The 14913-nt window shown below is 49.2% G+C and overlaps 5 protein-coding genes across 5 annotated transcripts; 3 read left to right on the top strand and 2 right to left on the bottom strand.

The window, feature by feature from the left end:
• Positions 1 to 99: 99 nt before the first annotated feature.
• Positions 100 to 3489, bottom strand: N7511_010728 (putative eukaryotic translation initiation factor eIF-2C4; the record flags this gene model as incomplete). Its single annotated transcript, XM_057133105.1, has 6 exons — positions 100 to 2133; positions 2185 to 2363; positions 2412 to 2620; positions 2680 to 2825; positions 2883 to 3008; positions 3058 to 3489. 6 exons carry the CDS (start codon positions 3487 to 3489, stop codon positions 100 to 102), a joined length of 3126 nt encoding a protein of 1041 aa, XP_056981093.1.
• Positions 3490 to 4931: 1442 nt separating this feature from the next.
• N7511_010729 (alpha-keto acid decarboxylase family protein) lies at positions 4932 to 6806 on the bottom strand (the record flags this gene model as incomplete). The annotated part of the gene is made up of 4 exons (XM_057133106.1): positions 4932 to 5015; positions 5068 to 5278; positions 5333 to 6560; positions 6614 to 6806. The coding sequence occupies 4 exons, from the start codon at positions 6804 to 6806 to the stop codon at positions 4932 to 4934; spliced, it is 1716 nt and encodes a 571-aa protein (XP_056981094.1).
• A 396-nt stretch (positions 6807 to 7202) lies between these two features.
• N7511_010730 (THUMP domain-containing protein) lies at positions 7203 to 8390 on the top strand (the record flags this gene model as incomplete). Its single annotated transcript, XM_057133107.1, has 6 exons — positions 7203 to 7241; positions 7315 to 7440; positions 7491 to 7641; positions 7719 to 7933; positions 8047 to 8187; positions 8259 to 8390. 6 exons carry the CDS (start codon positions 7203 to 7205, stop codon positions 8388 to 8390), a joined length of 804 nt encoding a protein of 267 aa, XP_056981095.1.
• A 1126-nt stretch (positions 8391 to 9516) lies between these two features.
• On the top strand, positions 9517 to 10616 carry N7511_010731 (phosphotransferase family protein; the record flags this gene model as incomplete). The annotated part of the gene is made up of 2 exons (XM_057133108.1): positions 9517 to 10430; positions 10490 to 10616. 2 exons carry the CDS (start codon positions 9517 to 9519, stop codon positions 10614 to 10616), a joined length of 1041 nt encoding a protein of 346 aa, XP_056981096.1.
• Positions 10617 to 10991: 375 nt separating this feature from the next.
• N7511_010732 (uncharacterized protein) lies at positions 10992 to 14314 on the top strand (the record flags this gene model as incomplete). Its single annotated transcript, XM_057133109.1, has 7 exons — positions 10992 to 11078; positions 11130 to 11469; positions 11522 to 13096; positions 13149 to 13704; positions 13755 to 13876; positions 13928 to 14209; positions 14289 to 14314. 7 exons carry the CDS (start codon positions 10992 to 10994, stop codon positions 14312 to 14314), a joined length of 2988 nt encoding a protein of 995 aa, XP_056981097.1.
• Positions 14315 to 14913: the final 599 nt, after the last annotated feature.

Below are 14913 nucleotides of genomic sequence, written 5' to 3' on the forward strand. Positions count from 1 at the left end.
TTGATAGATAGCCACTAAAGGCTGCAAATTGGAATAACCATTCGAACCGAAAAACATTCTTTGACGCTAGCCTCGGAACAGTGTACATATATGGGTAGTCTAGATATACCACATGCTCAGGGCCAGGCGGTTAGAAGTGCCCTCGATTGGTAGCAGCTTTTTAGCGCGAGGCCCAGGAGGCTTAGGGTTCGTCATCTTGACCTCAGGGCCACTTTGAGGGCCAGCAGAGACTGGAACATCCTCGTGGTGGCGGGCACGAACGGAGATCAGATGGGCATAGTAGATCGCAGGGTGGACCGACACCGATGTTGTCGAGCGAATGTACTGATGACAGTGGTCATTGATCATGCCCGCCAGCTCATTTGGTCCGAGTCCGTCAATTTCATTGAGAAGAACGTGGTAATAGACCGGACGGGCGGTTCCTTGGAGAGCGACATGAGTGTATAGCAGGAAGTCCCATTCACTGGGACTTGTCACATCCCGATCGATCATGGTACCGGGGAGACAGCCACCGTGAGTATCTGAGGCGGCCCGGTTGTTTGGATCAGGGAAGCCACGGATGTGATGGCGTTTGTTGGCGACAACAACGACGAGCTTACCTGGCCAAACTCTCAAACCACACGCGTGCGCAATAGCGAAGCGAATAGAGGGGATCTCCTCGCGAAGAACCTTGCAGTATTCAGACGCAGACACACCGTCGCGGAAGTAGTAAACATAATCCGGGGCCTTGCCGTTTCCAATGGTAGCTTGCCATTCGGAGACCAGAGGACGCAGGATTTGCTGCACAACGCGTTCGCGAATAATCTCAATACGGTCACCATTGCATTCACAGCCACCCATGTAGCGGGTACCGGTAGAGTTGGATGAAACCGACATTGCGGCCAGAGATGGAGTCCATACGCCCATCATAGGATGAGTGACATCCGCACCGATGATCATGGAACCAGGCCGCATATAAGTAGATTTGTTCTTCGGGACAGCTCGAGCTGTGATACCTCCTAGCTTAGCATTGACCTTCATCAAGACATTCGCGGAGTACTGGGGCTTGTTAGCGATGCAGTGCCTAGTCTGGAGTACCTGCGAGGGCACTCCATAGCGACAGTCGCAGGATTTCTTGATGCGAAGATACACGAAAGAATCCTTATCCGGAACAATCAGGAGCAGAATTTGGGGCTCGCCTGGGTAACGTGAGACCACTGCTTCGTAGAGTCTGCGGACACCAGGACCGACATCTTCCTTCAATGGCACCACGACGGGACGTTTGGTGATATCACCTCCCATTTGAGAGTAGGTTTTCTGGAATTGTTCAAGGAATGTGATGACCTGTTCCTGACTGATTCCATGTCGCTGAGATTCGAAGTAACCAACGCCCCATCGCTCCAGGGTCTTTTCATTGTTCTTGAAGAATTTCTTTCCACGCAGGTCCCAAGATCCATTGTGCATAGGGTTGAGCTTTCGATTACCACCAAATTGAAGCTCAGGGCAAGGGAGGAGACGGGCCTTGGTCTTGATCATCTGCTCACTAATAACCATGCCATATTGCTGCAGAATCGGGTCATGCTTATGATTCAGCAACTCCTTGGATTGACGAGCATTTGCTAAGCGCTTCGGGGGTCTCGTTGCACACCACTGAATCATCTGTGCGGATTGGGCATCATTGAGCTTTGGGCGATATCTCTGAAGACTTTTGATAACCAGGAACTCGGCAGGGTAAAAGACGCCGTCCTTTTGCATCTCCACCAAGAGCATGTTTGGGTGCGTGACCCGAACATTGTATCGTTGACGGAAATACTGCTCAACACTCATAGTCTTCACATTTCCTGTTGCTTTGTCCACGAAGTCGATCTGCAAACTTCTTGGAGTATCCTCAATAAGGCCTTTCACTAGAAAGCTTTTCAGGTGAACAGGGCATCCATCGTAGTTTGGCGCAACTCTGAGGCCGAAGATCTTCTTGCTCAGAGCTGCAACCAAGGCCGTGTGCTGCAGATTTCCAGAGGCGTCCTTCTGGGGCCGTAGTCTTCTGATAAGTGTGCTGAAATCATTACAACCTGTGGCGTTCATCAGATATCCCATGAGAGTGATACGGGAATAGAACACGCAGTGGGCAACATCGACATTCAAGATAAGACCATTCTAATAACGAGTCAGCTAGTTGTTTTTCCTGTTTCTCTGCATGTCAATTACCGGAGTAGGACGGATTGCTTGGTAAATGCCACGATAAACGGAAGCACCCATATTCTGAAGGGGTTGGTAGAATTCCTGTTTCAACGCGTGCCTGTCACCGAGGTCATCAAAGAAGAAAGCTCGCTTGATCGCAGCAAACTCCTTGGTAGGCCATTCACGAAGTAGATGGTCCAAGAAACCTTGAAATGTCAGTATGGTTTCAACAGAACAAAAAGATGATCACATACTCAAGGCTTCAATCACGTACTCGTCGAGTTCATGATTTCCCTGAAGCCAGTGGCTGATTACACCAAGGTTCAGCTTGCGCTTTTGCCGGATAGACATCTTGAAAGTAGGAGCGCTGCCACGTTCGACCTTTCTTTGAGTCTGAAGCTCACGAGTCATGTTAGCCTTGAAATGAACAGTTTCCACCCAGCTTCTGAAATCCCTCATGGACCTGTAGCAATGATAGTCAATATAATGCCCCAAATGTCACTGAAATGGGGTGATACTTACCAGCAGATCCTGCCACCATCCCAGATTCCATCGGGAATATGACCCTTTCGCGTGTCACTGTTCCAGCACTTTCTCAGGATTCGTCGATCAGTCTCAGTCTGAGCTGGCCTCTCCCTGGGATTATCGGTAGTTTGCAGAACGTTGATCTAGATATCGATCAGCAATTTGCCATGATGAATACGTACTGCAAACGAAGCACTTACCTCGTATTGGTAGACAGATTTGGTGGGGAACGAAAGAATTGGATACGCATTCATCATCAACTCGATCTCTTTGCCGGCAGTGCAATATCCAATACGCTGTTGGATCTTGACGGGGTCTGGTTTTCCCTAGAAAAAGTAAGAATATATCACATATAGCTTGAGGGTAGTCTCTCACAGTGGAGCGCAAGATCTTGAGTTGATGCCAGGGAATGTCGATGTTCTTGCACCCATCCCAGTGAGCTTGGGCCTGGTCTTGATGCTGTACAGCTGTGCCCTGGTCAGTTCTCTCAGGATGAACGGTGGTAGTCTCTTGCTCCTTGGTTAAGTGATGGGGCCGTCGTGCAGGCGATTGGGTTCGGTGAATTGGGGAACCCTCGTCGCCATGGCTGCCGGTCTCCTGTTTCTCGCCGTCATCAGAGTTCGTGCGTCTCTTCCAGACGTCAAACTTGTCGGTCTTCTTGGGGGGTGCATTCTTGTGCACGTTGGATTTGTGCTGGCGGATTTCTTCAATGACACGTGGGTCGAGTTGGGGTGCCGAACTGTGCTCATCAAAGGCCATTTCGAAGGAACGATCATGATGATCGGAGCCAGATGAATCGGACATCATCTTTGGAGATGATGTGGAAGATCGTGCCTCAAGTGGTGGTTTGGGAGGCATGGCGGGCAGTGGTGCTCAGTGATGGTCAGTGGTGTTTGGAGCTATCAAAACTTAGAATCTTTTTAAATCGAGGTCAGTTAGGCCTCTTTCAAGTGATTGAGTCACAAATGGATTGAAAGTGAGCGCAAGGTTGGAATTCAACGGAAATTTTTAGATGCTCTGCCCTGTATGATGAAGTTCAGTCAAATGCCTGATATATTACGTTGTAGGTGGACAAAGCTGTGTGGAAAGAAAAGAAATTACCTCGAGATTCTTGTAATAGATTCAATGTCGGCATAAATCAAAGAAGGAAGAAGGAATGAGAGAAGGGAAAAAATGAAGCTAGATTAAATAGATGGAGAAGCAGACACGAAGCTGGAGGTCTCTTCAAAACATTCTGATGGGAGCTTCTTTCACTTACCGACAAGCAAATAGCTGAATGGTGGGAATGAAAAGGTTCTTAAATATATGTCACGACTATCAATCGGCGAGTCACTCCGTGAACCAAATGAGATTTTTTTATCTCACATTTTGTATACGCTCACTGCTTCTAAGTGAAGGCTGCTTCAGTTGGTCAAGCTCCCAGCGGGTGATCTTAGATGTTTGTATGTTTTTGATATGTGGAGGTGCCAAGCATGCAGCTGGGATCTAGATTCCATGGATATCTTGTTGTCATCCGCGTTTTGGATGGGCCAATTGATTATAGTCGAACATGTTGACTAGTATTGGTCCGCATCCGTTATATTTTTTGGATACGCTATACACTCATGGTCACGTCAATCATTGGTATCGGGAGAAGAATTAGAGGCCAAGATATTTCCCTTTGTGCTTGATGCATATATGGTGTCACCTGAAAAGATCGGTACATGTTACTCTGTGTTTCGATCAAACATATATACACATCTTCAAATGTTACATCTTATATTGTCCATGATCCCAAGGCATCGAGAGAGCTGTTGGTCGTTGTTTTGCCAGTTTTAATGTTTTTAGTTTCTGAGGAAACTTCATACAGGCACGAGAGACCGATGGGATGGTTATTCTCTTGATTTATCCCACCAAGGTAGGGTTGATCAAGCTGGGTTCCCTCCAGGTATGTCTGCGAGATACAGTCAGGATCTACCTATGTCAGCTTGATCGGATAATGCCCGCATGGCATGATATTTCATACTTCTACAGGTAGGATATAAATTTGAATTAAATCATATGATGTCCAAATTCACATTGTAGCTGAGCAGAGATATTCAAGGCTTCGAAGAGAAAGCCCAATTAATTCAAACTTTGTAGGTTGTCGAAATCCCTTTCCTAATAAGATAAACGCCGAAGAAGAAAAAGTAAATGTCGCTTCATGTTTGCTTTCATGTGCATCGTGACAAAGCGAAGACATATCTAACGTGATCCATTGCGCTTCAAGCTTAGCCATTACGCTTGGCAGCGGCCGCGGCGGTCAGCTTCAAAGCTGCGGGGGCATCATCGCGGGGCATGTACAGCTCAATCAACTAGATTCTGAGTTAGTAAGCAGTCTTGAGATACCCGAAACAGACAGCTTACCCGGAGCTTGTTAGAAGAGTTAAACTCTTCGTCGGCAAATAGTTTGTTGAGCTCATCGCGGGCCTTGACCCGGTAGCCTTGGTAGTTATCATCGGCGCCGCCAAAGACCTTGGGAATGTTGAAAAAGTCCCACGGTTGAATGTCGTTGTATTTGGCATCCCATCCGTGGATGTATCGCTCAATGGTGTATCCTTCGTTGCAGATTACAAACCTAGATAATATCAGCTTAGGAAGGGAAGAAAAAAAACAAGTTGAGCACACTTACACAATAGGGTTCAAGTTGTGCCGCAGGATAGTGCTCAACTCCTGCACGGTTAGCTGAATACTTCCATCACCAATGAAGAGAATGGTTCGGCGGTTCTTCTGTTCCTTCGCGGCGAGGGCGGCACCCTGACAGGCTCCCATGGAGTACCCAATGCTGCCCCAAAGGACCTGGCTGATGGCAGTCACGTTGGCAGGGAAGCGGGTGTCCCAGATACCAAAGTTGGCAGTGCCAGTCTCTGTGATAATCACATCCTTTGGCTTCAGCCATTGTCCAACGATATTCCACAGCCAGTTGTGTGTAATCGTCTGGTCGCTGGATGCTTTCTCACTGTCAGACAGCTGGTTCGTGATTGAGGGAATACTGGCGGGAGCCAGAGGCTTCATCTGCTGGATAACCTTCCGCAAGACACCCTTCATGTTGGTATCGGGATACTCGGAGTATCGGACCCGCACATAGGTGCTGTGGAAGTCAATGGTGTTCAGCTGTCCAATGCGATAGGTAAAACCGGTAGTGTTGAAGTCAGACTTGATGGAGCCAATGCTCAGGATGAGATCGGATGCCTCAACAGCCTCGCTGACTCCGGGATTGGAGCCATTTCCGGCATAAACACCTCCAAAGTTCTTGTGTGTCTCATCAACGGCTCCCTTGCCCATAGGGGTTACAAAGGTCGGCAGACCGGACTTCTCAACGAGGTCGTGCACTTCTTCAAGGGCCCGGTGACGGATAGCACAGGCATCGACCAAGATGATAGGATTCTTGGCAGCATGGAGATACTTCAAGACGACATCAACAACATAGTCTTCCTTCTCTGGGTCATTCTTAGGCAGAGATAAATCAATAGGTGTCTTCAAGCGGTCACCGTTAACTTTAGCGGCGACCATGTCGGTGGGGAGAGTGATGTAGACCGGACGACTGCGGATCCAGCATTCGCGAATGGCACTGTCAATAAGAGTAGCAGCATCATGCGGGTCGTTCAGACGAGCAACATAGCAAGAGATTCCAGCGCTCATCTTATTGAAGACGTTGAAATCCCCATTGCCGAGGGTGTGGTGCAGCAGCATTCCATCTTTCTGGGATTGGGTGGTGGGCTGGCCAACGATATGAACGACGGGGACGAATTCGGAGTACGAGCCAGCGATGGCATTGAGAGCTGACAGCTCTCCAACACCAAAAGTCGTAATCAGTGCAGAGATGCCATTCACGCGAGCGTATCCATCAGCAGCATAACCTGTGATATCCGTTAGACAAGTACCTTTGCTTATCGTCGACAGTCCGTCTTACCGGCGTTGAGCTCATTGCAGTTTCCAACCCAGTCAAGGTCACAATTGGGTAAATAATCCAAGGCTGCAAGGTTGTAGTCGCCAGGCACGCCGTGCACTGAGCGAATCCCAACCTCGCGGAGACGTCCGAAGAGGTATTCAGCGACATCAATGGGGTTCTTAAGCTCCTGGGTAGCGATATCGGTGGACGCCATGGCCAAAGCAAGAGGCGTAGAAAGTTAGATGAGTGAAAGGTAGAGAAGAAAAATGCGAAAGAAACAACAAGCGTCTTATAAAGAAGTGAAATACAAAAGAACCGGGTGATCAACCGGATGATGCTTAGATAGTGAGACCTGAGGCTACGTCATGATTGGATAAGTTGATGTCATGCCATCAATTGTCCCACTGCACAACAGGCCATGAGAACTATCCACTTGTTCTCGAACATCTGTTCATTCATGGACGAATGAGAAGAGTCAATTGGAGTTTATCGAAACAAAAGAAGATGAAGCTCACTTCCAAGGTTGTCGATCCCCGCCCAACCCAATCATAACGCCGGGCCGATCACACAAAACTCCGACTCTCCCCCACCACTTTGAGCTTCAGACAACATGGGGAAAATGCCAAAGAGTACGACTCGGTCGAAGAAGGTGAGGATCAGATATGACTTGCGCGCCCCCGGATCATGACTTTACAAAAGAATTGCGCGCTGACTGGAATCAGGGTGGAAAATGGCAGCAGCAAAAAAGTCGAGTCGCCATTGAATCAGGCGAGTCCGGCGTCTTCTTAACATGCGACATGGGCAGAGAAAGCAAATGTTTGAGAGAAGCTATAGACGTTTTTTCTCAGGTAAGATGTACAGTTATAGCGCCTGTCAGCCTCACTGACGCTCAATCTAGGCTATCGAAGGTGACGAGAAGCCGACAGAAGAAGAGTCGGACTCAGATGACGAAGACATCGAGGCCCAGATCCGCAGGGAGCTGGAAGGCTTACAGCCAAGCAAAGACAAACCTCGTCAATTCCAGGGTGTACAGATGGAACTTCCATGTGGTACGTCTATCAACGCTCCAAAAGCGCCATTCGCTTATGCGCTCGGTTATGAGTATGCGCATGCTAACCCCAGAAAGTGGTCTGGATGCGTCTTGATCCTTCGATAGACCCGGTGCAGCTCGTTCACCGTCTGTGTCTCGAGGCAGAAGCCAATCCGGAGACAAAAAAGAGCCGATATATTAAGCGCATGCATCCAATCACGTCGATCCGGAAGACTCTGAGTGTTGACCTAGAAGCTTTCGCGAAAGAGATTCTTAAGCCTCATTTCCACTCCGGTGGACCTCCAAAGACGGTGAGTTCAAGCCCGTTGGGCCGGAGATCTACTGATCTGGGAAAACATCCGGTGACGCATCTCGCCGTGAGGGGAAATGGCGTGTGGGCAGTGCTGACTTGTCATCTTTCCAGTACGCTATTCGGCCTACTGTGCGAGGCAATCATAAGCTCAACCGCGACATTATTATCAAGACCGTTGCCGATGTCGTTGGCCCTGAGCATCCTGTGAATTTGAAGAATTATGATTTGATCATTCTCGTTGATGTTGTCCAGGTCAGTACTGACATGCATCTCCTCATTGGACGCCATGAAGACCTCTCGGGATATTAACTGACTCGTAATAGAACGTAGTCGGCATGAGTGTGGTCGGAGGGGACTACGATAGGCTGAAACGGTTCAACCTGGCCGAGATCTACGACCCAACCCCCAAAGCAGGAGAGGACACGGCTACTGAAACCCCCAAGGCCAAGGCTTAAGCTGACACCAACGACCAACTACCCTTTTCAGGTGCCCCGGACTCTTTTTTTGGGCCATTGATTTTAGCTTTTCTCAATCAAAAATCATGATCCCAAGGATCTCTTCAGTGACGACAGGTTTCAAGTGTGTGCAAATAAGATGCCTAGAGTTCAACTAGAACGGCCACCAGGTTCATGCAGCCACAAGCCGTCCCGCGCGGGGCATTGCCATGGACTTCCAGGTACGCAGTGAACACAAAGGCAAGCATTATACCCGAAGAGATTTCTCCGATTTCTGAAACGAGCTGGAGGCCGGGAGCTATCTGCGGATCCCAGGGGCTCGAGCACGCTGAGGACAAAGTACAAATGACTTGCATGGGGAGAGTTCCTCGCGCATATACCGTGTAGAATATCGAAGCCTAGAATAGTCCTCCGTAAGCGTGTTTCCGACATGAGCAAATGGAATCACCGATAGCCTCATAGGGCCTATCCAAGAATAACACCATCATACACGCAACACCAAAAATCTCGCCCAAAGTGCCTTACACTTCGACAGAAAAACCAAAGAACAAAAAGAAGTTCTCTGATCCTGGCGATCCACAGACATTCGGCAAGGCGCACTTGTGATTGGGCGGGTGGCGGTGGTCGGATAGCCGCTTTTCTTAGATGGGGATGGTTAGGCGAGACGGGCTTCACTTCATTTCCATCTCGCTTGCTTCGAGCCTCCAGAGCGAAACATATGCCTGCAATTAGGCTCCGCTGTCTTTGCAACCTCGGATGTCGCGTGGGTAAACCTACAGTAAACTGATGGCGCTGGTAATAGGTCCTTGGCGACTCTCTCTCAGCAGATTGCTACGTGCGCAATGCAACCATGGCGGTCTGGTGATCCCAGACAGGATATTCATACGGGATTTCTTTTTTTCAATGGATCCTCTGGTCTTTGTATCGTTCTGGAAGCCTGAACCGAGATTTATGACGCTTAATACTAGGCCGTGCATGGCCATATCGCAAATCAATACGTCTCCTCGGGGGTAGATCTCTCCCTTTTCTATTTGATGAGTCGGGACAGCTTCGCTTATACATAAATTCTCCCCTGTCGGTTGATCTCAGTCAATTTCCCCCATGACATTAAGAAAAACCGTTCGTGATGCAACAGCTTGACTTGAAAACATGGTCTGCTATGCCATCTCTCGGAGGACCAGACCCTCATATAGGCACTGGTCGACAATACCGGATCGCTGAAGAAGAAGAACAACATAAACTGGATGCTGTACTCTCACTGCTCTTCCCTTCTACGGTTAGCGTGCAACATTCGCAGCCTATTATGGGTCATGTTCACACGTTGCGGCTCCTGGCACTTTCAAACGGAGCCCGATTGTTGCTCAAGGGCTCACCGTCATCGAGAACGGCTCTTCTTCGACGTGAACGATCATTCCTCGAAACTGAAGCCCAGTTTCTGGCCCTGCTTGGTACGAGTGGAAACCCGTGTATCCCCCAACTCTACCATTATGACCCCCATGGCAGAGTGTGGGGATCTCCATATATGATTCGACAGTACATGAAAGGCAATTCATTGCTCGAGATGGAGAGCCGACTCACCTCTCGGAAACGGGATGATATTGACCGCCATTTGGGTTTCTTGACGAGCACTATCGGTCAGAATGCAGCACCTGGGTTTGGCTCTCTGCAGCAAGTGGCATACGGAGCTGGAAGGCCCTCCTGGAGAGAGGCCTTCTGCACTCTCTTCGAGGGTATTCTCCGCGATGCCGAGGATACATTCATTCATCTTCCTTATTTGGAGATTCGAAATGAACTGAATCGTCTGGCACCTGCCCTCGAATTTGTCACCTTGCCACGTTTGGTGGTCGTCGACTTCGGTCAGCCCTCGCACGTATTGTTAAATGAGGGCTCCGACCAGGTGTCTGGAATTGTCGACTTTAGCAGCGCCCTCTGGGGTGACGTGTTGATGGCAGAGATCTTTGCAAACCCATCCCCGGCGGTTTTGCAAGGAGCAGGCATGTCGCCGTATAGAACAAGAGAGGAAAAGATTCGGCTGGTCCTGTATGTCTCTGAACATTGATTTTACATAATGAGCCAGGCTAACCCTCCTTCGTTGTCAGGTATGCATGCTATCGGCTGGTCTCCCAGATCACCCTCCAATATCATCGGAGCCGAGATGAGACGAGCGAATTCGACGCACGCAGACGATTGACAACCACTATTGCGGAGATGGCGAGGCTTGAATAAGTGAAATATTGCAACTGCTTTGACTGGTTCTTTGCATGTTGGGCATTATCTTCTGGGAGATTCAGATATAGATTGTTGTTCTCTAGCGATTTGTTTCCGCGGAGCCCCATATATAGTTTTGCATGGAATCCGGAGTTTTGTCTTGCCCAGATTTCTAGCATTTGATGAATAAAGCAGAGTTCCATCATCAGTCCAAGTGTACATAACCGTATCAATAGAAGGGCAGCCCAAGGGTTGCCGGAGTGGCGGAATGCCGGAGTCCATAGGGCGGAGCGGGGCAGATCCGTGTTTAGCTTCTGCATGGCGTCAGCTCTCCCTCTCCACACTTTTTGACTTCTTCCCTTTTGATATCCTCTTCCACTTGCACCCTCCAAGATGGCCCATCTTTTGCGAGGCAAGCAAGCCGGTATCCAGAAGGATCTGTCTGAGGGCTTGTCCCCAGACTTGTTTCTCCTGGACGACGTAGGTCTTGGCATCCCAGGCATCCTCGTTTATGACTGACATCCTTCGCAGTTCGCTCGGTGTGGTATAAACTCACAGATCACCACCATCGCATACGATCCTGTTCAATCGCTCCTCGCCGTCGGTACCAGTGACTCCCAGTTTGGAAGCGGGCAGATCTATGTCTTTGGACAACGGCGGGTGTCGGCAGTCTTCAACTTCCCGCGCAAGGCGTCTGCACGCTTCCTTCAATTCTGCGGTAGCAAGATTGTGAGCATTGACTCTAAGAATGAAGTCAGTGTTTACTCTTTGGAGTTTGGGCGCATGCTCGTGTCCTATGCGCCCCCGGGCCAACCGACGGCCTTGTTAACAGACCCGAGCTTGGACTATGCGTTTATCGGCTTGTCAAATGGTTTGTTCACCGTATGTAATGAATGGGGGCATGATGGTTGACCGTGGAACAGGTGATATCATTGCGTACGACCTTGACAGAGAAACTATGACACCTTTTAAAATCCCCAACTTATGGTTGGAACGCAATCCTCGCGCGCGGTTCTCTCCTGTTGTGTCGCTGGCATTTTCCACACGAGACATTGGCAAGATCCTAGTGGGATACCCGGAGGGAGCAGTCACTTTCACATTTAAGCAGAATGTTGCGCAAAAGTTCTTCGTCTACGAGATTCCTCCTGGGGCCCCGGGTGGAGATGCAATGCCATCCAGGGATGTGCGCAGACCCAAGCTGACCAACGCGATTTGGCACCCAAATGGTATCTTCATTCTTACAGTACATGAAGATACAAGTCTAGTGCTGTGGGATACAAAGGACGGCCGCAAACTTCATGCTCGGACTGTTCAAAAGCCCAACGTTGATAGCCCTGATTCTTCCAGACCTAGCTCGCCTGGAGAGCCTCCTGGGCCGAGAGAGCCTATCACAAAAGTAGCTTGGTGTGCCAAAGGAAACCCGGATGACACTGGCCTATTGGTAGCTGGTGGTCGGCCAGTTGGCGACCAGGTTAAAGGCCTCGTGTTTCTGGACATGGGCCCAACTCCCAATTACCAGACTTCTTCATGGCAGATCCTGTCAAGCTACTTTGAGCGCTCACGGCGTGAGATGAATCTTGCCATTCCACCGGGGGCTAAGGTTGTGGAATTTTGTCTCATCCCCCGGGCTTCACCTTACTTCAATGGTGCTCAAGATCCGATTGCGCTTCTTGCTGTGCTATCCTCGGGCGAACTTATAACTTTGAGTTTCCCCAGCGGACACGCAATTACTCCAACTAACATGCTTCATCCCTTCCTCACACTCGTTCATCCATTTGTGAATAAAGCAGTGCTTACTCCCGTCGATCGCTCTGTGTGGCTCGGTCTGAAAGAACGCCGCTCGCAAGGCCCTAAATTCGCAATGGGCGGCGCCGAAGCAAAGAACCCTCTTAAACGCTATGAAAACCGCAATGTCATCTCCACAGCTCATGCAGACGGTACCGTTCGCGTTTGGGATTGTGGGCATGATGATGAGATCGAAAACAGCGAAGTGATTCAAGTAGATCTTGCCCGTGCTGTTGGTCGAGTGAAGAACATCGAAGTAACGGAAATGTCTTTTGCGAGTTCAGCTGGCGAGATGTCTATTGGCCTCAAGTCCGGCGAGGTTGTTATCTTCCGGTGGGGCAATAACCCCTCGTATGGACATGAGCAAGCTCCTGGTGCAAACCAAGGGCCTGGGAAATTGACCCCAATTATCCAGCGGACAGACCCTGGCCTTAAAACAGGATTGCTTCCGCTTACTATGTTGGATATGCAACTAGGTCCAGTGACCGCATTGAAGCACGGCCTAGTAGGATTTGTGGCCGCTGGGTTCCAAGGTGGTGGCATAGCGATCATTGATCTGCGAGGCCCGGCAGTCATACACACAGCACACCTGTCTGAGTTTATCAAAGCACCGAAGCGAAGCAGTTTCGTCCGCAAGAGAAGTGGCTCGGAAGATGCTCACCCCGAATGGCCCACTAATATTGAGTTTGGTGTCATGACACTAGAAAATGACGGTAAAGATATACTAAATTGTTTCTCGCAACTGAAGTGCTAATCGCGATATAGACTATTCCAGCATTTGTTGCTTTGTCGGCACCAGCCGCGGTAATGTGGCAACCTTTAAGATCCTTCCCAGCCCCAATGGCACCTACACAGCCGCTTTCGCTGGATCTTCATCAGTCGATGACAAAGTGATCAATATCATTCCTATTGATGCAGACTCGGGTGGTCTTGCTATTGCTACACCGAGTGTGGTTGGCAGTTTGAGAAGTGGTACCAAGGTCAACGGCGTTGTATTTGCTGTGACTTCTGGTGGCTGTCGTATCTTCAAGCCGCCAATGTCGAAGGGGGCCCATAAAGCATGGGAAGACTATATCTGTGACTCGGCACAGGTCGTCAAAACCGAGGGCCGTGGCTACAGCTTGGTAGGTCTTTTTGGTGACGGCAATGCTCGTGCACTCTCAATTCCTAGCCTCCGAGATATTGGATGTACCAAAATCAATCATATTGCGGACATGCGACGACTTCCAGAAGCATGCATTACCCCAACTGGAAACATCATGACATGGGTTGGTCCTTCAGAACTTGGGCTGTTTAATGTCTGGGGAACTGGAAACAAATTGTACGTGCTTTTTATGCGGTCACCGGGTTACATACTAACAAGCTTTGCAGGAGTCCCTCAAAAGACCGTCTTTGGAATCCTGCGGCTGTTTTACCCAGTCGGCCTACTATCACCAACATGCAATGGATCTCCGGAACACAATACATCTCCCCAGCAGACATGGACATACTAAGTAAGCCAACCCTCATCAAAAACTACTGATCTGATCTAACACCCACCCCAGTTGGAGGCCCAGACCGACCACCATCAAAACAAATGATCGAACAAATGAAACACGAAGACCAAGAACGCCGACAAGCCCAAAGAGAAGGACGAGCCCCACCACCCGAACAAAGCGGCAATCAAGAAGGCTACTGGTCTTATATGTCACGTCAAGTCCAAGAACGCACAGAGCGACTAGGGATAGTCGGAGATAGCATGGACAGACTCGAAGAAAACAGCAGCAACTTTGCTACCGACGTTGGCAAATACGTACAGGCACAAAAGAGGAAGGCTGTCTTTGGCGGTAAGTCGATCTCTGACGGGCCTGCAGGCCCAAGTACTCACCCCCTTGCATACTTGATGCTGACCGGTTGTTTTTGTAGCACTTGGTTCGAAGTTTGGGCTTTAGCTTGCTCCTTCTGCAGTATTCTGGGGTTCGATGGTTTACAGTAATTAGTCTGCATACAGTATGGGCAGGCTTGCCTGTTCCTTTACTTAGTTTCCCACCTCCTAAGCGTGGTTGGGCCGATATTACGGGATGTGATAGATCACCTTTTTACAATCCCACCCTGGAGTTATCTGGTGCTTTTATTCCCTCGCTTTCTTCATGGTGTAAGGACATGTGTATATTTAACCCCGAGCTAGTTTGAGCTGCGTGCTGTGCTGTGCAGTAGGACAATGCGGCCCCTTCATTATATGATCAGGAAATCAGTTCCGTTGTCGTCTGCAATTCCGGGGCAATAGGCGAAGACTCTATAGACATGCTAATGAAAGTATGTTAGAGAGGGATAAGATAGCGTTGTTCAAAAAGCCACTAATAGTGAGACAGACAGCTTCCACTAGTTTTACGTTGCTGCGGAAGGGGATCAATAGTAGCTTGCCTAGGGCTTCAAATGGGCGAATAGCTCGGGATAGTGGCGTAGTCTGAACATTCTTTATGTTGATCTAGAATCCATCACACAATTCTATGACTTCATTTGGCAGGTCGGAGGAATTCATGGGTTGCCA

The sequence above is a fragment of the Penicillium nucicola genome (genome assembly GCF_028828085.1).
Source record: "Penicillium nucicola strain IBT 29836 chromosome Unknown utg000010l, whole genome shotgun sequence".
Taxonomy (NCBI): Eukaryota; Fungi; Ascomycota; class Eurotiomycetes; order Eurotiales; family Aspergillaceae; genus Penicillium; species Penicillium nucicola.